Source organism: Lepisosteus platostomus, chromosome 3, assembly GCF_059453375.1.
Source record: "Lepisosteus platostomus isolate fLepPlt1 chromosome 3, fLepPlt1.hap1, whole genome shotgun sequence".
NCBI lineage: Eukaryota > Metazoa > Chordata > Actinopteri > Semionotiformes > Lepisosteidae > Lepisosteus > Lepisosteus platostomus.
Window position 1 is genome coordinate 32,051,953 of NC_142613.1, and position 26,127 is coordinate 32,078,079.

Here is a 26,127-nt window from a genome sequence, read left to right on the forward strand (position 1 = left end):
GTACACGTCAATTGGTCGTTCCGAACTACTAACTTGAACTGTCCAATCAGAACAAGCTTTGCTGACGCGGCTTTATTTGAGTTCTGTCAAGGTGTAGGTGAGGTGAGTACTGTGCAATGGTGCCTTGTATACAGTAACTATATTATAATGATTTTCACTTTTTTTTGAGCGCAGCGGAATGGTTGATTTAGAAAGTCCAAAGGTTTTAATATTGTAATTTAGGTGACTTAGATATGAGGTTATTGAGAACTATTCTTTTTTCCACACGAATTAAATTGCGGAACTAACTTTATTTGTGCAGCTGGTTGATCGTCACTGTAAGTGTAGGATATAGTTAAGCACGAGTTATTCGTTGCAAATGGCATTGATATTCAAACACAATATTTTTAGAAACCTTAACAAACCTTAGTCCGGGTTCTTAACCCGTCAGATTGTAAACGTGATTAATGGTAAATCATGTTTCTAACAGTTTTTGATATTCAATTTTCAGTTCTGAAACCTCCAACAGTCTAAGAATAGCTGAACAATGCATGTGCTGTACGCTAATGTTTTTAAGCATGTGCAAACTGGGGACTAGCACTGTCAGGTCCTGATCCTATGAGGACTGTTTAGGCTGAGGATGTAAAGCTGTGCATAACAAACAATTTAATTGGTGATTAAGTTACTGCAGTCTCCGCTTTCCCCGCGACCCTGTCTTGCAAAAGCCAGGGATCGGGTTGTTAAGAAACGTGCTTGTAGACTTTTCTTTCAGGGCATAGTATATTGGTTTGTGTATCTTGTTTTAAGTATTTTATTATGTAAATTCATTTATTCTTACACCCTTAAGGATTTACACAGTGTTTTTTACACATTTTTTCTCTCTACGTCTCTCAGCAAGGCACGGAGAAATTTACTTTCATTGTGTAATCGGAACAGTTGATTAAACAGTTATGTTTCTGTTTAATTTTTTGTTAATCTTTCTGTTTAATCTTTTGTTCATTCATATTTAATCTTCGGATGATGAAATCTAATTTGCCTACTTCTCCTTCTCTTCCAAGCACTGGCGAAGATTTCCTGTGTCTCAGCAGGGGGCAAAATTCTTACTTTGTTTGGTTGCCAGTTTTAAATGTCTCTCTTTGCGGATCTGTTAGACATTTTACGATACATACTTGATTATTTTGGAGTTCCACCTGATATGGTAAGCTTTCACCATCTTTTACCTTTTCCCCTAATGTTAGAATTAACAAAACGTTGTTCAGAAAATAACGTTTTACGTAATGATCTTTGCAATTGTTTATAATCAACGTCGAATTTGCATGCAAATGGTAATAACTTTTCATAAAGTAAAGGCCTCTAGAGGTGGGGATTGCTTTACTCTTTGTATATTCTCAAATTAAACAAATTGAGAGATTCCATTTTATTTGTTGTTGTCTTATTGTAATTTTGTGACAAAGCTCAGGAGAGAGATGTAAAGGGTTTCATGCTGACAAATATTTTAGTAATAGGGTGAAAAAAAATGAAAGTTGTATGAACTGTAAATAGCTTCAACTGGCAAAAGTTTGCTTCTAGAGAGTATTGCATTCTGTCTCTGGTTGCTTTTCTCCCCAGCTCCTGCCAGTATGGGAGAATCAACTCTGTGGCCAGTACCGTAGTATTATCCGTATGATTGGAACAAATCTTCCTTTAAGTCCCTGTCCAAGGGTTCATTTTCAGGTTTGTGTTATTATTCTTCAACACTATCAGGAAGAAAAATACATCAAATACAAGGCGGTTGACAGGAACGACTTGCATTTGCTTTTTACAGTCCTCTTACAGACAACTTTTGTGTGGTGATTCCCATGGACCTGAATTATGTAGCTGACATGCTTAGGGAAACTGGTCCATAAAACCCGTTAAACTATAGAAGTGCTGTTTATTTGTTTGTGGATTATGGAAACGTAGTAAATCATTGCTGTGGGGAAATGCTGCAGCTAGAATAACCTTCTATTATTTTTAAACTTTGTTCTAGTGCCATACAATATAGTAAAATTCATTGGTATCATTTTTTTTTTATTTACAAACTCTTTTATGATTTTTTTAACAAGAAGAAAACAGCAGTTCACTGAGTTCTTGCCTTGTATTCAGACATATTTCCCCGCCAGTGAGTTTGTGACTGCCAGCGTCTTTGTTGGGGTATTATTGTGTACACAATGAAAATGCAAGATCTTTAGTTAAATACCCATTAAACATGCTTGGTTCTCAAAGAGCCTAATATTGTTTCATGCTTGCCTCATGCTGTTATACAGAACTGACATCACTAGGTTAAGAATTTGCTCTAAAAAGAGTCTGAAATCAAAAGTTCTAGTACCATCAGTTCAGTCAGGAATGAAGAAATATGTATTGCTGTTGTTTAAAAGAGTATGTGACACTACCAGTTGGAACTGTAGCTTCCATGGAGTATTTCTTTACCTGGCTAAAAAAATGTAATAGCAATTGAAACTCCTGTTTTCATTAACATGAGGTGACATCTCGTACAACTTTCCTAATTAACATTCTTAATCTCAAGTACTCATGAACTCTTTAGAATTATTTGTATAGGTTTTTGATGTAGGCCAGTAGTACACAACTCTGATCCGGAAGAGTCTGGTTTTCCTTCCACTTGAGCTTTTAATTACCTAATTAATTGGAGGAGAACTTGCCAATCTACTCTACCTTTCCTTGTTATTAAAAAGCTAGAGATTTACAGAGACCCTCCTCTGGATAATAGCTCTTGAGTACAGGAGTTGGGCACTTCTGACTTGGACATAGGAGTTGCCTAAAATCTAGGTCTTCCAAGCAGCTCTTTCATAACAAGTAAATGACAGCTGCTGCCTACTTGTGTTTTTGTGTGATTGCCATCCAACATAAAGGCAGCTTAATGAGGTCATCCTGGGTTTTTTTAAGAAAACATCTCTTCAAACTACCAACAGCTAAATTACAAAATAAAAGTTGTTGGATTGAAACACTTAGTAACTTGAAGGTGCTTTTTCTTTAACAGATACCTCTGCAGGCACGTGCGAGACCGAGTACTCTCAACTCTTCAGATGAAAACTGTCCTGTACCCTCTTTTGCAGATGTGATGTGGGTAGCACATGATGAGGGTGAATCGTATGCAAGGCTCAGGTAATTTAAAAAGATATCTGCGACGTGAGTCAGACTATAACAAAGAACCTGAGGTTTCTGAATGGTTGCTAGTCATTTACTGTATGCACTACTCGGGCTGGGGACCCATTCATGCCTTGATCCAAGGAGATTTCAGAGAACCGAAGAAAAAGACATTGGTTCTCATGGCTGAAGTGGGTTACAAAGCCTTTTCAATAAATGTGTTGCACCATTACAATGTCAGACAGATAGTCTCCAAATATGCCTCAATGTTTCTACTCATTGATTCGTGATTTCAATCTATGGAAGACATGCCTGAAGCCATTTTGCAGTTGGGATTGGCCATCTCAGTTAATGGTTATGGCAGAACCTGAAGTTTTTCATGCAAGGAAACCTTCAAATGTCACAAACCTGAAGAAGTTCTTTAAGAGTGTCCCAAAATTCCTAAAAGCTGGTGCAAAAGACTGATAATCAGCTACTGTACAAGAAAAGCCACATTCATTGCTGATCACAAAGGTACCATTGCTTACTGTTGAATTATTTTAATTAAATCCAAATATATATCTTTGTCATACATTTACTTTTTGTCTCAAGACTTTAACGAACATCTGATTGTTCTAGGTCAAAATATCTGGATGGGAACCAACCAAAAGGCTTCTCAATCCTTCGCACCTTTCGTGTACGCTGTATAACTTAAGTGATTAATGTACTGTAGTTGTTAACTGTATATCCAACCTTTTTCTATAAGATTATTTTATGTAAATAAGTGAGTTTTTTTACACTATTTATAAAAGGTTCTAGTTTGTTTTCTAAAGACATTATAAAACGATGCACCCTCTTGACTGTACAATATGGCCCTATGTACAAAGTAATATAAATGATTTAACACACAATTTGCATTCTCTGAGTAAAGATCACACAGGAGTAAGTGCTCCACAGTATTTGTCAAGAAACTGCAATTATCAAAATATGTGCTCTTACTAGTGCAATGAAGATTTTCACATAATAAGAAGCTCTTATTGTTAAAATAGGCTTTTTAAGGAATATCAAAAAGTGGTAAACCATTTATAATTTTATCAAAAAACTCAAGATTTGTTCAAACTTGTGGTCTGAGCACGAGTGTCTTGTCACTGCAGAACTCCACTTGCAGCGATTGATGGCAGCCTGACAACACAAACTTAAATCCTGGATCCTCACTTGCTTTCCTTCCGGCAGGCTCATCTTTATATTACAGCATTTCAGCAGGGCATCACACATTCTCCTGTCACAGCAAGCTGTTCTTATATGAGCAGCAGCATTAGGACCTGACAGCCATGCCATGGATATTCTACTTGCCAGGCATGCACCCCATAGTTGTTGGGTGATCTGGGACAACGCGTGACGTACAGAGGCACATGCTTATCCAGGCTCTAAGAGAGGAATCCTACAAGACCGCATGTGCAACCTGGTGCACAATTGTGTTGCAGCGTCTTTTGCTGTGGCTACACACACTGCTACTTTGTGACTCACAGTATACACCTCATTTTAATTTATATTTAAGGTATATTGTGTTTAATTACAAATGCTAATCAGCATTATGAATTTACCAGTTGGCCACAAAAAAAGCAATTTTCCCGACAACTGTGTGAACTTGATACAGTTATGAGTTTCTTCCGATGTGCAGTGTATGATAATATCTAACCCTGACATTTGTTTAATTTTCAAGGAATGAGGTTCGTCCTCTTGATGGCAAGCTTGTAGCTCCATTTTTCACCGCCCCACCAACTTGTTTATCAGTTCCATCCCAGCACGCACAGGGAGTGTTAGAGAAAAAAACAACCCAGCCTCCTACAAACAGTGACGCCTTAAAGAAGATCACAGCCCTGGAGGATGAGCTCCTCAGGCTACGGGCACAAATTGCTATGATCGTAACCACACCACCTGGTAAGAGTTGTGTTCAAACTGTTTTTTTTAACTTCCCATTTATAGCTTTGCTATAGCAAAATCTTGTCATTTACCAAACCGCTTTATACCGTGCGGTGTGTTATGAAGGTTTTTTTTGTATTTTGTGTTTTACCAGTTAATGTGATAAATGGTAGATTACCACATTGTTTTAGCTAAACTGCATTTTATTTAGTATTTATTTTATATTGGGGGGTGATGCTTTTGGGTTTCTTGAAGCAATTGTATCTGCAATAGAAATGCTTAACTAGTGTAGTAATTGTAATTGGACTGACTAATGGTAAAAGTCAAATATTTGTTGTTACGTGACTTCAGGGTTCTTTATTGAAAGTTTTATTGAAGTTGGGAGGAGAAAAGTATTGTTAAAGTAATTATTTTTGTGTTGCAGGTCATCTCTGTTCTGAGTATGAAAGTGCTCGGGCTCCTGGTACCCCCAGGATGTCTCGTCTTCCTCAGGTGTTAACCTCTACTCCCGTCCCGGCTCCTCCACCTGCTCCCCCTCCTCTGGCACCTCCTTTACCGCCAGCACCCAGCTGTGCGACACCAGACCTTTCTGTTACTGACTTAATCAGACAGCGTCGGGCAGCCAGCAGAACTGAGCAGAGCCACAGGGCATTACCCTCCTCCTCCAGTCTCCCCAGCATGTTGGACGTCCTAAAGGATATGAATAAGGTTCGGCTGCGGACAGTAGAGAGGTATACTGTGTTTCAAGAGTTTTACCCTTTTTGTTTCAGGTTTGCTTAATACTGGGATCAACGTACAGGCAAGGAAAGTCTGGTACTGTTGACGTGTTGTCCAGTTCTTAAATACCCTTCCGTAAGAAGTATCTAGTGAGGTCAGTTAGGGCTTTAATTGAATTAAAATCACTAAGGTGTGAAGACCATCCTCCTAGACTGATATTTCCCAAGTATCCTTTTTTGAGGTTTAACATATCAGATACATTATGGTTTAAAACATCTTCCATAAATAGTGTGCAGTTCAAGTACCACACAGTTTTTAATACACAGCTTGATTTTGGTATAGCGCTAGTCCCTTCATATTGGACAGGTCTTCAGTGAAACTTCAATGTGATGATCACAGCCCCAAGTTATTCACTTTTATGTTCCATAAGGTCTGTCTTCTGAGACTCCTAAAACAAACTGGCTTTTAGTTACCCCTTCCAGCATTTATTTGTTGTGCATTTTGCAAAAGGCCATTTGGTAGTCTGTTGTTCACCAGAGTGTACTTATCTTATCATTTTTGCAACAAGATACTGTTCACATAGAAATACCGCAAAAGGCAAGGAAATAGTTCTACCAGTGTTGCTCCAAAACAGTTGCTGCATGGAAGCAATTAGCAGAAAAGTGTGTTGAAGTGCGGATTTCGCTAAAATACAAGACCTTGGACAGGAGTTAAGATTGCACAATCTTCTCTAGGTCTATTGAGCAGTGTGTTATTTTGGCCTTAATTCACAGAACAGAAGCTCCATTTAATTTTGTTGGTGGAATCTAGAACTCAAATTAAAAATGAAAAATGCAGCGCTCCTTAAAAAGTGTTTTTTAAAAAGATTTTAGGGATAGATTAGTATTTAAGGTACTATGGAAAATACATGAAAACCAATTCATTTGTTAGATTTCTAATTTGAGATTTTTCTTGATTGTTAACTGCATATGATGAGATATTTATACAAGATTTATCCTCAGCAGTGGTAAACTTGGTTAAATGTTGGGAAATGTTTATTTCTTCTTTACCTTAATACTGTAGGTCCCCGGGAGGAACACCAGTAATGAAGAAAGACAAGAAAATAATCAGTTCTGCAGACCCAGCTGCACTGATTGCGGCTGCTCTGAAAATAAAATTTGCACACAGATATAAAGAGGACTCCTTTGACAAAGAAAATCGATCGTTTGAGACCTCACCTTTTGGCAGTCCAGAGATTCCCAGAGTAAGTACTCATTTGTTTTTTTGCCAATATAAACCTTTTTCTTTTGGTGAAAACCAAGGAGGAGTAAATGCTTGAAGAGCGTTATCTTGTTCTTCTTTGTGTAATGCCAGTAGACCCCACGTGGTGGTGCTAATTATCTAGTGGAAACTGATTATGAACTGATTATTCAGAAACAAATTTGTGCATTCTAAGATGCAAATGTCTACAGACTTCCTACTGTTCAATGGGATCAATTGGTCCTACTACTCTCAATGCATCTTACTCTTTACATGTAGACTTTATATCATGACTTTTACAGACTTGTTTACCAAGTTGTTTAGGCTCATGGCAAAAAAAAAGCTTTTGGTAGAATCTTATTTAACTCACTTGGGTGAGTTAAATATTAGTTCAAGACTACATATAATGTTTCAAGATGTTAGGCACAGGATGTCATGTAATAATTACATAATCTAATCTTGAAATATGTGCACAACATTCGACACAGCCAGCACAAAGCAACACTGTTTGGACTTCGGTGACCAATTGTCAAAAGTACACAATAGAAGCTGTAAAGTAAACTGGAAGAAAATACAGTACATAGGAACAGAGCAATGCACAGTTGTATGCAAAAGTTTGGGCACCCCTGGCCAAATTACATGTTTTGTTGATTTTCTTAGTGAAAAGAAGTTAACACAACCTCTGCAGCAAACAAACTTACATTTGACATATTTCTGTTAATTTTAATGCACAGTTACTTTTTGCTGAATTTAACAGATTGAAAAAAATAAAACAGTCAATATGGCATGTGCAAACATTTGGACACCACTCCAGTTGATCCACTAGTGATATTTGTTTGTAAGGTTCAGAAATATTCTTAGGTCGTCTTGCACTGCATATTTGAGATCTACCCACAGATTTTCAATAATATTCAAGCCTGCGGACTATGAAGGACATTCCAAAACCTTAATCTTTTGTTTCTTGAAATAGTTCATGGTTGATTTTGCAGTATGTTTTGGATCATTGTCTTGTTGTAATGTCCAACCTCTTTTCAGCTTCAGTTTCTTCACTGACTGTGGGACATTAGCTTCCAGGATTTGTTGATACTTGGTAGAATCCATTCTTCCCTCTACCCGCACAATATTTCCTGCGTGACTGGTTGCCACACAACCCCAAAGGATAATAGATCCACCTCCATGCTTAATAGATGGCAAGGTGTTCTTTTCTTCAAATGCTTCTTATTTTTTCCTCCAAACGTACCTGTGGTGATTGTAGCCAAAGAGTTCAATTTTGGCTTCATCAGACCACAGCACTTGGTTCTAAAACACCTCTGGCTTATCTAAGTGTTGTTTTGCAACTTGACATTGACTTTTGTGATGAGATCGAAGGTAAGGTTTTTTTTCTGATGACACTTCCAGATCATGTTTGTATAAGAAAGGCTGCACAGTGGACTGGTGCACCACTACTCCCGTGCCAGCTAAACCTTCCTGCAGGTCCTTCGCAGTGATATGGGGGTTTTGCTTTGCTTTCCTGACCAGTCTACAAGCAGTTCTATCGTAGATTTGTCTTGGTTTTCCAGATCTTGTCTTTACTTCAACAGTTCTGATTAACTTCCAGTTCTTAATGACATTTCGGACAGTGATATCTTTTTATAGCCTTCCCCTGCTTTGTAAGAGTCAATTATCTTTATTTTCTGATCCTCAGTCAGCTGCTTAGAAGAGCCCATGGTTGTTGAGTGTAAGCACAACACCCTGAGAGGTTAGAAGAGTCAGAGAATTTATTAAGCCCTGGCATTTTCATCACCTGATTTAAATGAAGGCCTAATGAGTCAGTTAAGTTCTGAGACCTTACAAACAAATAACACTAGTGGATCAACTGGAGGGGTGCCCAAACGTTTGCAGATGCCACATTTACTGTTTCTGGACACTCCACTCAAAGCGCTTTACAGGTAATGGGGACTCCACTCCACCACCACCAATGTGCAGCATCCACCTGGATGATGTGACGGCAGCCATAGTGCACCAGAATGCTCTTCACAACCCATTCAGTTAAAGTTGTGGTGTTAAAGTTGTACATATTGTTGAGGAGTTCATTTGCTGACTAAGTTCAGTGGTGGCTCTGGGAGTTCTACTTGGGATGTAAAGATGATATTGCTTGGCAAATATGCAAACACGAACTTGTATTCCTAGCCATTTCATTTCAATTCATGAAAACCGATCAGCGTAGCTGCAGTGTTTCCAGTTAATCTGTTTTATGTTCCCTTACGATCTGCTTTATCTGATTATTTTACAGCAGCACAAAACTCCTTTTAAAAAGCAGTTGGCAGCTATGACATTACATGCATGCTCTGTGGGTATAAGAAGTTTACCTGTCGTATACTAACAAGAATACATGTATGAAAGGAAATGTTCTATGGAATTAGTCTGGTTAATCAGCATTTAGCACCCAGAAAGACAGGATAAGAAGATGCAGGAGAAGGAAATGAAGATAATGGAACAAAGAGCAACAGAGAGAAGGAAGAAAGGGAATATAAGAAGATGTTCCCTATGTATATCCTCATGAAAAGAATCCCTACATATGTGCATAGGTTACAGGGTTAATATTCTGGATTTTCTGGGATTAGGTAGGAAAATACTGTAACTAGTGTTGCGTAATGTGTTGTGATGTTTAGTTTGTGTTATTTTTAATATAGATTTTCTGTTTAGCCTCTGATTATCACTCTTCTGCCAAAGCTGTACCAAAGAACAAAACTCAGGTGCGTTAAATTATACCCACCACTTGGGTATATGCCTGATATTTGGTGGTTTTAATTACTTATTTTCCCCCTCTATTTTCTTAACCCCCTATCTGTACCAGTATTTTAAATATTGGACTTGTGATGAAGATACATCTTTAGTCTATTGAAAATGATGATATTGGGAATTCTCATTCAACAACTGACAAAAATAAATCTACAACCAAATATCAGTTTGTAACCTGAAGGACTACAACGAGTGGACAGTGGGATTAGTGATAAGCATCACCTTTGAACTGTGCTTGAGGGATTTATGAGAGAAAACACTCTGTGGCTCAGAGGTTAAGTAAAAAGCAGCTAGCCTTGTTTCATTATCAGATCGCTTTCTTTTAAGCAAGATAAGAAAATATTGAATAGTCTGATATTTCCAGAAAACGCAAACTATTATCTTAATGTTCACAATTCACTTTGTCTGCTACATATCAGATTAGACTGAATACATGTCCTTTTCCAAATGCTGATTTGATTCCTAAAAAGTGTTCACGTTAGCTTGGATTATCTGTAAGGTAAAACCCCACAGGTAAAAGTCATGTTCAACTCGGGTGCTCCACAGCCATAAACAACCTGTAGGGAAAATATTAAGAGCTTAAGTGGCATAGTTCATACAGAATGATGAGTATCTCCTGACTTTGGATTTCTACAGCTTTCTTTGTGAAGTCACAACAATGATTAGGGTTCACTGTAAACATGTTTTCATTATGTAATTGTCTACATTAAGAGTTTTTTCATTGGATTCTGGATACCACTTTAAATCCCCCTCTCTGTTCAATCTTTGAGAATAAATCTGTGTGTTCTTGCCATAATACATAAAGTTTATTTTATTTATAATTTATTTTCAGTACAAGTTATTATAAGGAGTACCTGAATTTAGGATTTGCAAGTCCTATTCAAAAGAAATGTGTATGTTTCAACGGTTTTCTTCTCTGAAATTGTTTGTTGTACAATAAACTATAAAATGCCATGATTTTGGTCAGCATTGGCTTTAAGTAAAAGCATTGTTTTCTTTAATTTAGCTTTAAATTAAAACATTGACTTTTGTTAAATTCTTAAGTTTGATGTTTGTAGCTTTCACTTAGTGTCTGAAGAATTTTACGTATCAGTCTGACTTTTTTGTTTTTCAGCTTCCATATCAAGTCACAAAAGGCACTGGAAAGCTTCCACCTTTAAAATCGGACCTCCTGAATCTGACTCCTACAATAAGAGCTAATCGTACTTAAACCAGCGGTACTTCTTTTTTACATCAATGTTTTTACACACCATTATCAGGCTTTTTTTTTTATTTTATTATTCTTGATGTATATAATGTAATGAGGATTGATTCTATGCTGCCCTTTAAAGACTGTATATTTTGCTGTTAAGATATTTAGTATAATGGTTTTAGTCATACTGCTGCAGAATCACCTGCTCAATTTCAGTTGTTGGTTTGAAATGTATAAAATGTTCTTGTAAGAATTGAACAACTTTGAACATTTGTTAAAGAATAGAAGAATATCAACTGTTCTAACAATGCAATGAGAGAGATATTGCAGCTCATTTGTTTTCCTGTCAAACTAAAATGGAATGGTACAGACTGAGCCCATATTGTGTGAATTGTTTAATATCATTTGTGGATCCTTTGCATCTGGCACTGTGTAAGAGGGTTTTCATTGTCAGGCTGGGTATTGACTAAAGCCATACCTCAGTCTTCAGATTATGAATGTTCCCTCACACAGGCATGAAAGGCTGGCTTGAAACCAGTGAAAGTTAGTGTTATTGATATAAGGTAGGGAAGGCTGAGAGTAAAGATGCTACCTATGAAAAAGAACTGAATGTTTATGCTGTCATATTTTTCTAAACATAGTGTGAGCAAGCAATAAAAAACAGAATGTCAGGATAATAGAGATGTACGATTTAAACTGAGGGATGTTAAAATTGTGACATTCACTATTAAGACCTCATTTAGAATAGTCTGCACAATTGTGGTCTCCACGTTTTGAAATGTTCAATGCTGAGAGGCTGAAGGAACTGGACTTTTTTTTCTTAGATACAGAAGACAACAAGGTTGCCTAATCTTAAGTATTAAAAATCTTTAAAGGTACTAACAGTGTTAGCCCAGAAAACTATTTCAGAATCAACAGTGAAATATGAACCTTGGGATTTGAGAAAACTATAGAAATGTGCTTATAAAACTGGGGGAAAAAGTATTTTATTACACAAAGGTCTGTGTGTATTCAGAGATAACTGACCCTCCATGTTGTTAATGTTTATGTCCTGGCTTTTTTTCAGGGAATGGTAGGATCAGATGTTAGGTTAACTTGGCTAATACCCCTACCAAGCTAGGTGGGTTAAAGGACTGCTCTCAATTTAGCACTGGATGTTTACACATAAGAGGAAACCAATGCACACTTGAAATGGTTTTACAAGGTGTTCTTTAAAATCACAAACAGTCCAATAATAGACTCAATTTACACTCGTGGCAACAATAATTTGTTTAAAAAGACAGTTTGCTTCATACCTAACAAAGGTTAAGGTTAGAAGACACTGTGTTGTTCTGTACATTTGTTAAAATAATGCATAAAGAGCCTACATATGGCCTTATTGTGCCAATGTAAATTATAAAATAGATTTTTATTTTCAAAATAGTTTATTTACAAAATGGTTTACGGGAAATGAGATGCACTTAAAATGCAATCGGAAAAATACATTTCTTTAACAATATTTCATATTACATTAGCAGGAGTAGTTACCCCAACGTTACTCAGGATGGTCTGAAACATCATTTTGAATGGATGTAAATATAGAATGTCTAACTTGACCCAGACAAACGAAGATGTACCTGAAATGTCACTATAGTTTAACTTGATTATGGAGCAAGGGTAATTCATTCATTTTTGTACTTTTGCAGGTAGGGTAAGATGGTATGCAGTGTTTCAGAATAGGTAGAATTAAAGTACGTAATAAATTGTCCACACTTTCACATCACAGTGTATGAGTAATTATGGTATGGTACATTCTTCCAGGACAGCATTAGTGTGTAAGTTTCAAGGTTTTAAAACCAACTGAAGGTGTGCAGTGTATCATGGCAATATGGTGTTGCTTCAATAATATCTTTAAACAGAAAAGCAGATAATGCAGTGTGATGGAACAACATGCTCTGCATGTTGAAAATATTTAACATGACAGCCCTGTGTGTAAATGTACAGTAAACATTATGTATAGTTTTAGGTATGACTATTTGTAAGATAGGTTGGGATTGAAGTACTTTTGTCTTTCGGACACTATCGACATCATCATATAAAGCAACCTTAACAGGCATATTGCAGCTATTAAAATATGAAACAGTGTAAATGGTGATAGAATTGGGGAAAATATCACAATGGGCTTAATCACGGCATCTGATATCTACAGTGCCCTCCACATTTATAATTCTGATAAAATAGTATCCAATCCATAACTTACTGTTATATTATGGTTTGTATAGTATACCTGTCTTGCTTACAACAATTCTTGAATACTTCTTACCATAATTATAACACTATTGCACATAACAAAACTGGATTCCAAAAAAATACGAGAGACCTATTTAGACCCCTGTAGCTCATACTTTGTAAATCATCTTCTGATGTGAATTACACATTTCTTCTGCAGGATACATCTTCCTCTTAAAATTATATTTTTTACAGATGTGTTTTCACCACAATATGTGGGGTATTGTGAATGAATATGGAGGGCACAGTATACATGTCTCAAAAGCCATTAAAACTGTAATAAACCAGTACTGGAACCAATAGCATGTTTGTCATGACAACTATATAGTGCCCTCTAAAAGGTACAGGTTAATTGTAGAGTTTTGTCTTTAATCATTTTGTTGTGGGGAAAAAACATGACTGATGAGCACAACTCATAAGTATTTTATTTTTAATAAAGTCAGTTCTGCCTTCTAGGGCAATTAAATTGTTTTGAATTTCATTTTCAAAGTGCTATAGACATTTGGTATTATTGGGTAATTAGACACTCATAAAAGATCTGTGAACATCCAATCAACTTGTCTGACTATGACTTTGTCACTTGGAGTCAACAGTCAAAAGTCAAAATAAAAACCAAATAACTTTCTATTAAAGAAAAGCAGACTGAAGAATAAAAAAAAGTCAATCAGAACCACAGCACAGAAACTGTGCATACTAAAAACTATTTGGAATATACTGTCCAAGAAAAAAACATCTGCAGTTTATAACCACTAGATATTAGGTGAAGGTATCAAAATTCAGTTTACAGACGATTGAGGCAGCAGGTTACAACACATAATGCAAACCTCTCAGCAGCAAGAAAATTCATATTAGAATTTGCTCTGAAGTGCAAAGATGGGCCAAGAAAGAGCAGTATGAAATAGTTTTATGGGCAGACGAGACCAAGATAACTATATTGAAGTGATAACAAGGTTAAAGTGTGAAGAAAGACAGGAACATCACCTCATCTGTGAAGCATGGTGGAGGTAATGTTAAGGTAATAGTAGTGTCTGGAACTGGTTCCTTCATCTTTATATTACTGATAATGATGGAAGTAGCAGGACAGAATCTGATATTTCGGAAGAGTTATGACTGGTTACGTAGAAGAAAATGCTTCCATACTTTCTGGGTGCCATTTCACTATGCAGCATTGCATACAGTAACATATGGTATATTGTCAATGCTACTAAGCAGTTAATCGGGAGAAAAAAAATGTAAAACTACTTGGCTACTAGTCTAGTGACTGATTTAAAATCGATTGAGCATGCATTTTGCATGCTGAAGAAAACATTTAAGTCAGAGCAAGAATAGCCCAAATCTCAAAGTGGCTGCAGTGAAGTGTCTTAAATGATTACAGTTTGGTAAGCCCGGTGGGATGTAGATTTTCATCCTGTTATTGCCTCAAAGAGACAGGCAATCAAATAAAATTCGATCAGCACGTTTTACACTATGAAACTTAATCCTCAAGTGAATGTGTCACAATACTCGGCAACTGGAAATTGCTGGTTTGAACACTAAATTCTTATCTTAGTGCACAATGAGTTGAGTTTAACTCATTGAACATTTCTATGCATGGAATTCCCTAAAAATAAACCATTGTGCTTATCATTCACATCAATTTCATGATCACGAATGCAAATTGCTTCACTGTAAAGCAGTTTTGACATGTAGATGTTTTTAAAGGACACTGTACGTCATGTCATTTTAGAACATTTATCTAACTCACATGAATTAAAACATGATTAATAATGAAAGTCTGTTTTAAATTTTAGAAAAATGTGAACATTTAATGATCACAGCATGTGAGCTTACTGGCTTGAAAAGAGTTGGAGTATGGCAAACACAAATGAGCACAGAAAGGAAGAGGAATGTTTGAGAACATCTGAGAACAGAGAGATGTTAGAAATGCCCTGCTATATTTAACTCTCAGTTCCTTTTTAACATGCGTTTAGAATTTCTTAAAAAAATACAATTTAAATAATTTAAAAGTTTGTGCTAACAAGCAACAATTTAGAATGATAATGTTAAGGCTTCATTATGTGTGTGCACAATAGTGAATTATGAAACTACAGTATATAAACTACTTGCAAATACCCTTTGTATTAAAAGTTAACAGTATTCATTTAATAGTAGCAATTGCCACCTTACTTTATACAGGTACCAATCTTCTACAGTAGTTTGGCATGTGAATCAGTAGCTTCATCATTTACAAAATGTACAATGGTAACCATTACCAGCAGACATAAAAGTATATAAAAAGCAAAAAGGTCGACATGGTGCTTGGTGAGGTCATACCTTTTGTTTCTTAAAAAATAGAGTCTTGTTTTAATGCGTTCAAGTGCTTTTTAATTGCAGATTTAATAAAGGGAATTTAATTCATACTAAGTGGGCTGACGATCCATTACCGATGCAAACTGTAGAAAAAAGTGAAAAGAGTTGTAACTTTTAAAAAGAATCTGAAATCCTTAAAAAACTGAGTTTTTACACATAATGTATTTTCAGTAGTTCCCAGTGTGCAGCCCAGCTGCCATTAGAAATTTGAATTGTGGAGATTTTTTTTATCCTCTTCTTTCCCAAGAGCCTTTATTTACTTGTTTTCCTTCACCTTCGCTTTGTCTTTTTTCAATGGTATCATTTCAGAAAATGAACACCTGCTGGTTCACTTAGCTGGTGGAAGCCTCAAAACCTCCCATCCCATGGGCCAGAGAAGAACATAGTAAGACAGGAAGATGAGGAAAATGAGGGGCTTGGTTGGATCTTTCATTTGCTTCTTTTCATCCTCATTTTTGGTGCTTCTTTTGCCTATATTTCTGGCAACGCTACGTATGCCCTGCAGCTCCTAGAATTCATCATGGATATCACCATGAGAAAAAAAAAACTGTTGTTCCCAGGTTGACGAAAGGCCCTTTTTTCTTGATCATGGTCCACCTCCTTCCACCCCCTCATTCAGAGACATACTGGAGCTGTCATCTTCTCTGTGGTGTTGCTTGTGTCTCAGATGCCGCCACCGTGCTTTGTTCTTCCTGAGGTGGCTCATCATCACTTCCGACAGGGCACTGTTGTCTGTGAATCGGCACCATTCCTCAAAGAGTGGTTCTACTATATATGTCATGAAACCTAACCAAAATATGAAGGAAAAAGATGTTGGGATACAGTATACGATCAGGTTTGAGAGGAAGTTTAAAAGGCAACAGTTTACATTCGCACTTTTCGCATATTTCAGGCCAGAATAAAGTTTCGTGAAGATTTTGCATTAACGTAGTTTGTAAATTAATAGAGAACAAGTCGGGTTTAAAATGTAGTTGAAAGCTTAATTTTGCTTTTGATGTTGAAACATGCTCAGGGTTTTAAATACAGATCTACTGTAGGATGTCCCTTTGACATAACAATTACATTTCCTACTGCGGAAACCATCAATCAATTGCTAGCAGGCTTCACTTACCTATTTGTATTCCAGGGATTGTGTCTATTTGCTGATTACACAAGGGACTGACTTCAAGGTCAAATTTGCTCTCTAGGTCACCTAAAAAAGGAGAAAAAACTTTGCATTTTAAATGGAATTCACCAATAAAGGTCATTGTAAAACTGTTTTTTATAGCAAGTCACAGAAGTCTAAAATTCTTATTCCTGCAGGGTGTTGAAAATTAACTTCAAGTTCTTCATCTTTAAGAGAGTGTGTGAAGAAAATATCTCACAAACAAGTCAGTAAATATAACTACCAAATGCCATGTTGTTTTTGAGACAACTAAATGGAACTAAATGAAAAGCAATCATTTAATATCAGCCATCAGTTTCTTGAACAATTAATAATACTTAGCGTTGTATCTGTATGCCACAAACCATACATCAGGAAAAAAAACAAATACTGCTTTTGTAAAAATAAGAAAAGTAAAAAAGTAACCACTAATTAAACTTACATATTATTTTTTTATTTAATTTTGTAACAAAAAAGCACAGAAAAGGCACAGCAAGGTTTTATCATTAAAATGTGTATCATTATCTCTGTGAAGTTGTTGTCATTTTAAAATGTTATTGCGGGAAGAGTTGTTGTTTGCTTAGATCTTCTTCCAGTCTCAAATGATTTACAAGTTATTTTCCATTCCCAAAATATCTATTTACATGGTGAATTTCTTCCAGAATGTTTACAAAAACATTATTTTTTTCCCTTTTTTCTTAAAAAAGTACATTTCAAATGCAGTAAAAAATCACAAGCAAATTATTGGGATTGTAAAAAAAAAGAATACATTTAAAAAGAACAGCTACATTCTCCAGATATTAAGGAAGCATCGCATGACAAAAGTCTATCTGCATAACGCTATACTGTCATGTGGCTTGGGGATACATTTCAGTGTATTTAAAACCTTAAAACCTTTTCAGCATGCCTGACCCTGCTGACTTTTCTCTTTCATGTATATACTTCAGCCAGCTGCAGAATGCTAACTATCTCACCATTGTCTTTGAGTACACTATTCTGTTTGGTCATGTGACAATGACACCTTTGAGCTCCAATGAGTGTGCTTCTTCTTACTGGAGTGCATAGGACTAGCGAGGCCTAAAATGTAGCCTCCTGACATGGCCTCCTGGAATGAATAAATCACAGACCACTGCCAGCTAGAAAAGATTCCACTGCGTTTGGAAGCCTGCTCAACTAACTCAATACAAGAGCCACCCAGATGGATACCTTAAAGTTCAGGTACAGAATCAAGCAATCCTGGAAAAGCCTAATATAAATCAAATTAACTAAAATAAAAAAATTAAAGATAAAATGAATAAATGTATAAAATGCAAGAAGAGCTTAAAATATTTTCAGTGGCCTTCATCTCCAGCAAATAAACATTCATATCACTATTTCTTTAATCTGTAATCCATGGAACACCTTATTTTAATTCCTTTTTGGAAGTAACTGAAAACAGAATTTTGTCGATACTGTTACAGTACATTTCCAATATGAGGATGTGTCTAATTACCACAGTAAAACCTCACTTTAGTAACCTATCATATCCTTTTATTATTTCAATTGGATTTGGCAATTATTTTTATTGTATACCCCCCATTCTAGAATTGTTTGCTTTCTGTCAATGAATCCTATACAGTACAGCTCAGAATACCTGTTAAGTCATTCATCATAAGGTAACTTCAAACTCCAGTGCGTTACAATTGATTTAGCACATCTCTTACCGATTCCAAAGCATGCTTACAGGCTTCTACCAAGACTCAGGTGTCAGTTTCACCAAGAGTTCATCTGAGTCTGCCAATTGAATGCAAGTGCTTGAGGGCTACTAGTCATGTTGAGTAGTGACTTGACCAATCTGTGGGCTCAACATTTTACACCAGTACTCACTTGGGAGCCTTGCTGCCCGTGCCCATGTATACTGGCATGGAAGTAACTGTTTTCTCACAGTTCACAGGGAGTCCGCAAGAAAACACACACCCTGCCAAAACAGGCAATAAGGGAAGCTGATACTTAGGCCAAAAGTTCAGAAGTGCTGTGAGGAATGGAAGCAATCCCATGATGTACAGGGATGGTTATTGTAATGTGGCAAGGATGAAATATCACATTCTGACGTATGTTTGTATCACTAGAGTGGAATGAAAACAAACTGAGAGCAATTAAAATGAGAAAAATTGGAATAAAAAATAAAAATCAGTTCTAAATGTCAACAATAAAAAAATGAATAATGTACTGAAGGATCTGTTTTTCCTTTTCATCCCAAAGTGTGCTTTAGTGTAGCAGTATAAGCTGCAATGTGATTTTACCATTCTTTTCTAACTGTACAACATTCTATTTATTTAAAGGTTGATTTAATTAGATTTTCACTTCCATCAAATGCCTTTTATGAATATTGAGTTGAATTTGGTATTCCTTTTCACATAAAATAAGCACATGCTGAATATGAAGTACTGTATATGATACAGTTGAGAAAATCAATAAGGGACAAGTAATAGGTTTATTCCATGCTGAAAAGAGAAAGAAGAAAACACAACGTTTTGGCTTTGGAGACTTGTTTGGGTTTAAAAAAGCTAGGGCAGTCAGCAAAGTTTATATAGCATAGGAGAACAAAAGCTGGGAGAGTAGAGGAGGCAGGAGCAGGGGAGAGGCAGAGTGGCCAATCAAGTGGTGCGAGGTCGAGAGAGGTGAGGAGAGGTGTGAAATGAAACCTACAAATGAATAGAGAGAATTAGAAGAAAACAAGTCTGTTATTGAGAGAAGGGGGAAAGTGTGAACCAAGTTTCAGGATAATTTTAGTTTCTGATGTCTTTCTGCTATGAGTTAAGACACCCTACTTTGAGAATGCAGATGGAGAGAGCAGTGTGAACATGGCCGTCAGAGGTGAAATGAGAAACTATGGGCTTGGAGAAATCTTTAATTTTCACAGCCCTAACACGTTCTCTGAAGCCGTCACCTAGTCTCCTTCTGGTTTCCCCAGCATAGATAGCTGGGCATTTACTGCAAGAGATACAGTAAATGAGGTTGGTGGAGGTACAAGAGGTCACCTGGGTGATCGGGAATTTTCCTGAAGGGCCTTGAATGAGTGTGGTGTTAGATATATATTTGCAGGTGATGCAGCAAGCTCTGTTGCAGGGGAAGGTGCCTGGCGACTAAATCAATGGTTTAATCTCTTTGTTATGAATACAGTACATCTCTACATCCCCAATATAAACATATTATGAGAAGGCCTGACAGCCAATGGAAATCTTTTTTTTTTTAATTCTTAGAATACATAACAATATTCCTGATAATATTTGGTATGAAATTTAAAGGTTCATATTAGGATTTAATTTTTACTGCTGTCGGCTAATTGCAGCCCCCTATTTTATTAGATGAGAAAATTGTAAAGGTTTCTCAAAGTTAAAATGATAATAATAATAATAATAATAATAATAATAATAATAATAATAATAATAATAATAATAATAATTGTTCACACTTATATAGCACGTTTCTGGACACTCCACTCGCTTAACAGGTAATGGGGACTCCCCTCCACCACCACCAAGGTGCAGCATCCACACCTGGCTAAAATTTCCCTCTGTGTTGAAGCCCAGGTCCCTCTATTCCTCGAGTCAGCTGGGATGATGCAGCTCTACACACCTAACCCTCATTCTCGTCTCCGCTCTGTTCAAGACCTCAGAGAGTTTGTCAAGGAGGCGACAGCCCCTTCTTGTGGAGAGGGGGAACCAGCTAGACTTGTTCCACGGGGGAAAATTCCTGCATCAAGGAGTGCGAGCCAAAAACCGTACACCTGAATGACAGTATTATTGATGAGTTCTTTTTCAACATGCACCTGTCACCAAACAGCTGAATTCTGAATATAGTTACACAAAAGGCGATACATTAAATCTAGCAAGGATATTATAAACACAAATAAGAGGTCTGAAAAGTTTTGGTTGTGTTTAGTCTGCAGATTTTATTGCTACTGTGTGTCAGTGAATTGTGCCAAAAAAAGCCAATCGTGTACACCCTATTTGTAGATGGTTCTGTACTTGAGCTTCAGCCTAAGTTGAAAAACTTTGGGGTTATATTCGATTCTGGCTTAACATTCGACCCACATGTGCAGCATATTGTCAAAACATCTTTTTTCTTCACCTCAGAAATATCGCTAGACTACGTCCTATGGTATCACTAACTGTGGCTGAAAAGCTGATCAACACATTTGTGTTCTCCCAAATTGACTACTGTAATGCTCTTCTCGCTGGGATAAATCTACATTGAACAAACTGCAGTATGTCCAAAATCGGGCAGCTAGAATTCTGGTCTCCTAACTGTCCCCCAAGCCCGTCTACATTGTATGGGTGACAGGGCCTTCTCCTGTTATGCCCCCAAGCTCTGGAACTCTCTCCCCAAGGATATTAGAGAGTCAACTTCTCTAAACTTCTTCAAATCCAGACTCAAAACCTTCTTCTTAAGAAGAGCCTTTATTTAACTTATTCTTCATCCCTCTGCTTTTCTTAGTACCACCATCCACGGTCTCCTCTGTATATTGTAATTGTGTTTTATTGTAATTGTGTATTCTTTTTATTTATTGTTGTTGTCATTCTGCAAAGCGCTTTGAGAAGCCACCTTTAAAGGCTCTATATAAAATAAAGTTTATTATTATTATTAGTCATTATGGTTACTAGTAAGCAGGAAGGGCTGCATCACGTCGCAATTCATGGAAACTCAAATGCAAGTTTATGATAACATGGTGAGTTACAGCACTTTAACAAAGTTCATGATTTTGTGGTTAATTTGAGATTTGTACAATTTCTTTGTAAACAAGATTTAATAACCGGTCTGAGAAATTGGGAATGCAGTTCCCCTTTGTCTCAAAGATCTAGGGTCCTGGTTTCAATTCTGGACCTGGAGCACTATCTGTATAGAGTCTGCATGCTCTCCCAGTGTTTCCTGTGGGTGCTCTGGTTTCCTCCCACAGTCATACTGTTAGGTTAATTGGCTTCTGGGAAATTTGGCCCCGGTGTGAGCGTGTGCTTATTTTTGTGTGCTTGCATTGGACAGCCTCCTGTCCAGGGCTGGAAGATGGATGGAGTTCCCTGTGTGTTCCATGAGAAATGGAAAAAGATTGAAAAAACCTTTACTTGTTATTTACTTAGTGTCATTCAAGCTAAACTACACAAGATAAATAGACTTCCTGTACCTTTCCAGATTTGTGCAAATAAAGGCAAATGAGGATATAGATGCAACTGAATTCTTCATAAAAATGTTAGCCTTTAGCTGAGGTACATATGTAGCTCTTAGATGCTGAAAAATGTCAGTGAAAAACTACGATTGAGAATAAAGAATTTAAATCAATCTGATGTAGCACTGTGTTCTAATCGACAAACTTGTACTAGAATGTTTGTTTTTGGTTATCCAGAGTTTGCATATGATGTAGTGACACCTGTGAATATTTTGGCATTTAAACAAGAATATAAAATAGATTTGTCTCAAAACGCATAATTTTGTGTATCAGAATAATAGCTCATCTGTTATACAGCTTATTAACAAAGGCCGTCTGTTCAGAAATGCCCACGTTTGTGTGGTACGTGACCAGTCCACTGTCTTTAAGGAAGTGTGGTCTTCCTGTTTATCAGCCTATTTCCTGTCCTTGCACCTCACTACCATCTATAGAGACAGGAAAGTCAGACCAGTGGCACCCACTGGCATTTCTGAGCCAGAAAAACAAAAGTAAACAGCAAAAAATAGATGGACGCAGTCCAGAAACAGTGCCTTTTATGACACTGGGAATCCTGTAACACCTCACTTGTGTGTGTGGTGTGTGGTTGTAAGAACATGTACAGTAGCTGCAGCCCCATACTTGGATGCTGACCTTGTCTGTAGAACTCCTCACAGACCCTCTCACTCCACTGCTTGCTCATCTCCCACACCCGGCAGGGGTTGCAAATGTCAGCGCACTTGAGAGCAATCTGAAAATCAACAGAATTATATTATTATAGAGCATTATGACAATGTAGGGGTCTACCAATTTCATAGGAGGAAACCATCTTCAATTTCAACACAGAACAAGTACTGAAGTACTATTTCAAAAAGGTACTGCCTTTTGTCTCTTAGGCTTCTCTCTGTTTGGATGAGGGTACATTTTGCCTGTTACCCATTATTCTTATTTATATTTACATTTTACAGTACATTTTGCATATTTATCTGTGCTTTTCCTGAAAAAACTTGAATTAATGGGATAAAATTTATCAGTTAAAAGGTGAATCCCTCTTTAAATTTGATTGGAAATCACTTTTTATAGATTTTCAATATTGCCAGACTTTTTTGGTATGTATAAGTATATTAAGTTTTATTACATTTTCTTTTCTCATGCAAGTTTTTTGATCTTTTGAAACGGCTTGGCATTCCTTTATATCTGTGAAATGTACCCTGGGAGTAATATGAAAAGTAAGCTTTTGTTTGTTTTCCAATACCAGCCTTTACTGATCAAAGTTAAGTTAAGTTATCCTGTCAATGTTTGCTCCTCTAACAACATTTCTATCAACGTGAAAAACTGGCAGGGCGAAGCAGAGCTTATTCTTGATCCTCTTAAAGTGATGAAATTCCCTGGATAACTTGACGGGAGGCTGGCCTTTTGATGTAGCCGAGTTCAACATTGTTGGGAGGATGTGCAGTGTTGCTCAGAGCTGGGAGGTGATTGAGAGGTGGTGATTGAATCCGAGCAGTTGATGAGTTGCATTGGCCATAACAGCATAACCATCCATCCATTTTCTAACCACTTTTTCACTTTTTCCAATTTTGGCTCGTGAGGGACCTCAACCTCAAGCAATGGTCTCCAGGCAGCGTACACACTGGATGAAATGCCAGTCCCTAGCAGGGCATAGAGACAAACCTGCACACACTCACACCAGAACAAATTTTCCCAGAAGTCAATTAACCTACCAGTGTGTCTTTGGACTGTGGGAAAAATCCAGTGCACCTGGAGGAAACCCATGTGAACACGGGGAGAACATACACACTCCACGCAACTAGTACCCCAGGTTAAGAATTGACCCCAGGGCCCTAGCATTGTGAGGCAGCAATGCTAACCACTGCACCTCCATCAGTCCTCATAACAAAACCAGTTTAAGAAAGTGTCAGACAGTTTTCCATAACCTAACTGACAAGCTCATCTTATTTTAAACATGTGTTTATCATGTTCTAAATAATTATGCCAATGGTTTGCAATGAATTACAAACCTGCAACATGAAGTGTCTGTGTTCTGCATCCTCCAGACTCAAATCATTGCTGTCCAGATGAGATTTAAAGTGACCAAGAAACTCGTTCTGTCGACTGATGTCTGTTGCCAGAATGAGTGAGCCCAACTGTTGTTCAATGTCCTGCCTGAGGAAAAACATTATGTTAATTGAAAGTGTTGTTAACAACCTTCTGTTAACAATTTCTATGGTGAGCTAATTTCAGCTGCATTTTGATCAGCAGCTCTGGCTATTTCAGACACATGCTGGCTCCTTGGAACACTTTTGAAAAAAGGTTTACACCAAAGAATATGACATTCCTTTTATTCATTTGCCCTTGATTTTTAATAATGTGATGCACACATCACTTAATCTTCATGTACTAGTACGTTTTCACAATATTGAAATCCTGCCCTTGAAGTTGTTCACCTTGAAACCTGAGAAGTTTTGCTAAAAGCATTTAAACATCCTCCTATGACAGGTATTTTAATATAATGTGATAAAAAACTGCATTCAGAAGAACATTTGCCTGAAGACGTGAAGGTCATAGTGTTGTTTCCGTTTTACACCAGCAACCTAAATATGCTCCCAGGTAAAGAGGTGGGCTTGCTCCAGGCACAACTGCAGCTCCTCCAAAAATTCAGGACGTGCTGTCTGACCGCCTACAGAATGATGGGCCCACTGGTCTGTGCAAACACCAGTGCTTTTGGTGTGCACTCCTGTTTCTCAGTCTGATAGGTCAATAGTACTAGGAGCAAACACATTGCAATCCATGCCTTACGCTGCATTAAAAAATATCGGCAGAAATTTCTTCCTGCCGGTATCTGTTATGCTATTTCCCCCAGATGTTATCTCCTACCAGCTTTGCCCTGCTCCACCAGATGCAAACAGGTCTCTGAATTTGGACCATCCATCAGAAAAGCAACCAAGGCACAGACAACTGTCAACCCCACTGGGTAAGATCATTGCGGGCAGAAACCTTGTTCTCCCATCCTCTCTATTAATTCATCACCCCCCCCCCCCCATACTCACTATTTCCTTTTCAAAAGATTCACCATTCAACTAGTAGCTGCCGACACCTCACTCCCATATCTGACCAGTCTGTCTCTCGGACACACTGTGATGACTGGAGAGTCTTGCAGTCTGATGGCCCTGTTCCATTGGAAAACCTTTGGAAGCTCAGGCTATCATTAAGAGCTTAGACCCCTTCTGGGTCCCTGTAGCCTCTTCATCCTGCTGTCTTCTCTCACACCATTCACTCAGATGGGTGTGCACTGACCACAGCAACCCGCTGTCCAGCCCTGCCACCTTACAGGTGTAATGCAGCCACCAGCCTCCTGCTGAATAGATGTCTCTCACAATCACCGATGGATGGCAAGGATTCTTTCCAGCAGTAAATCACTGCTTCTATGGCATTCGCAGGCAAGCAGCGTCTTAGGCACTGCAGCCACACACCACCCGCTTCTCATATATGTCTGCACTTCAGTAGCTCAGGACAAGCCAGGTCACGTGCCAGGTGTGTGCACTCACAAACACAACCTCAGAAGCGTATCACACTAGCATCTGGATGAGAGAATCCTACACCGACACATCTCTGGGGAGAAATAGACCTTCTCTCTGTAATATCTACACAGGAGAGAGACAGGACAGAGACTGCAAGTCTTGCAGAGGAGCAGGCAGGCCATATGAGTCACATTGCCCACATCTGTAGCTCATTAAACCACTAACTCCCTACAGCTGTGGGATCTTACAGCCACTCTGGATGATGGCCTGTCAGAATGTGCATCCCATGCTCTATCAAACCCACAAAGGCAGAGCTCTTCTGCTTGCTGTTCACTGGTGGAGATGTGGTAAGAAATAGGAGTTTTGTTTTGCGGAGCTCTGTTGTATTGATGCTGATATACTGAGCCACCTGAAGATCATTGCTGATGTCCATATATTCTAGAGGTCAACCCCTCTCAAGAAACTGCAGCTGATGACTTCCCTCTCCCCAGAATGATGCAGAAACTAGGAGTTTACGTGTGTTCCTGGAAGGTTTATGGTGTTGGCAGAACTCCTTATCGGTAGACTCGGTGTGTAAATCAAACAGAAAATAAAGAACCTGTGACACAGCAGGTGCTGAGCACAGATGAACAGTAATGGAAATCCCATGGTTCAACGACAAGCCAGTGAAGGGGTACCCCTTTATATAGATGTTCTGGAGAGGAAGTGACACATAACATGAAGGGAGCTTTTT

At 37.7% G+C, this 26,127-nt stretch overlaps 2 protein-coding genes across 7 annotated transcripts in view; one reads left to right on the forward strand and one right to left on the reverse strand.

Annotated features, from left to right (window-relative positions):
• The first annotated feature begins 40 nt into the window (after positions 1-40).
• On the forward strand, positions 41-10,952 carry mtfr2 (mitochondrial fission regulator 2). Of its 4 annotated transcripts, none has more exons than XM_088625269.1 (8): positions 41-102; positions 1,038-1,177; positions 1,588-1,692; positions 2,996-3,120; positions 4,805-5,022; positions 5,429-5,735; positions 6,784-6,964; positions 10,856-10,952. In XM_088625269.1, the coding sequence occupies exons 2-8, from the start codon at positions 1,106-1,108 to the stop codon at positions 10,949-10,951; spliced, it is 1,104 nt and encodes a 367-aa protein (XP_088481395.1). In that variant the 5' UTR covers positions 41-102; positions 1,038-1,105; the 3' UTR covers position 10,952. The 4 variants fall into 4 exon arrangements, with proteins under 4 accessions (XP_088481395.1, XP_088481396.1, XP_088481397.1 ...); XM_088625270.1 differs by lacking the exon at positions 41-102 and adding an exon at positions 132-317; XM_088625271.1 differs by lacking the exon at positions 41-102 and adding an exon at positions 429-449.
• Positions 10,953-13,608: 2,656 nt separating this feature from the next.
• LOC148674742 (3',5'-cyclic-AMP phosphodiesterase 7B-like) overlaps positions 13,609-26,127 on the reverse strand; it is an 87,379-nt gene continuing 74,860 nt past the window's right edge. For all 3 annotated transcript variants that reach the window (XM_088625265.1, XM_088625268.1, XM_088625267.1), the window contains 4 exons: positions 23,895-24,039; positions 22,528-22,624; positions 16,662-16,742; positions 13,609-16,336 (listed from right to left, as the gene is read on the reverse strand). In XM_088625265.1, coding sequence (XP_088481391.1) covers positions 16,137-16,336; positions 16,662-16,742; positions 22,528-22,624; positions 23,895-24,039 — 523 coding nt within the window. In that variant the 3' untranslated portion in view covers positions 13,609-16,136. The remainder of the gene's footprint in view (positions 16,337-16,661; positions 16,743-22,527; positions 22,625-23,894; positions 24,040-26,127) is intronic.

Excerpts from the sequence above, each read along its gene's own strand:
- mtfr2 (XM_088625269.1), top strand. The coding sequence starts at position 1,106 with ATGTCTCTCTTTGCGGATCTGTTAGACATTTTACGATACATACTTGAT. Across the intron at positions 1,693-2,995 it reads GTCCAAGGGTTCATTTTCAG|ATACCTCTGCAGGCACGTGC; the intron begins GTTTGTGTTATT and ends TTTCTTTAACAG. Across the intron at positions 5,023-5,428 it reads GATCGTAACCACACCACCTG|GTCATCTCTGTTCTGAGTAT; the intron begins GTAAGAGTTGTG and ends TTTGTGTTGCAG.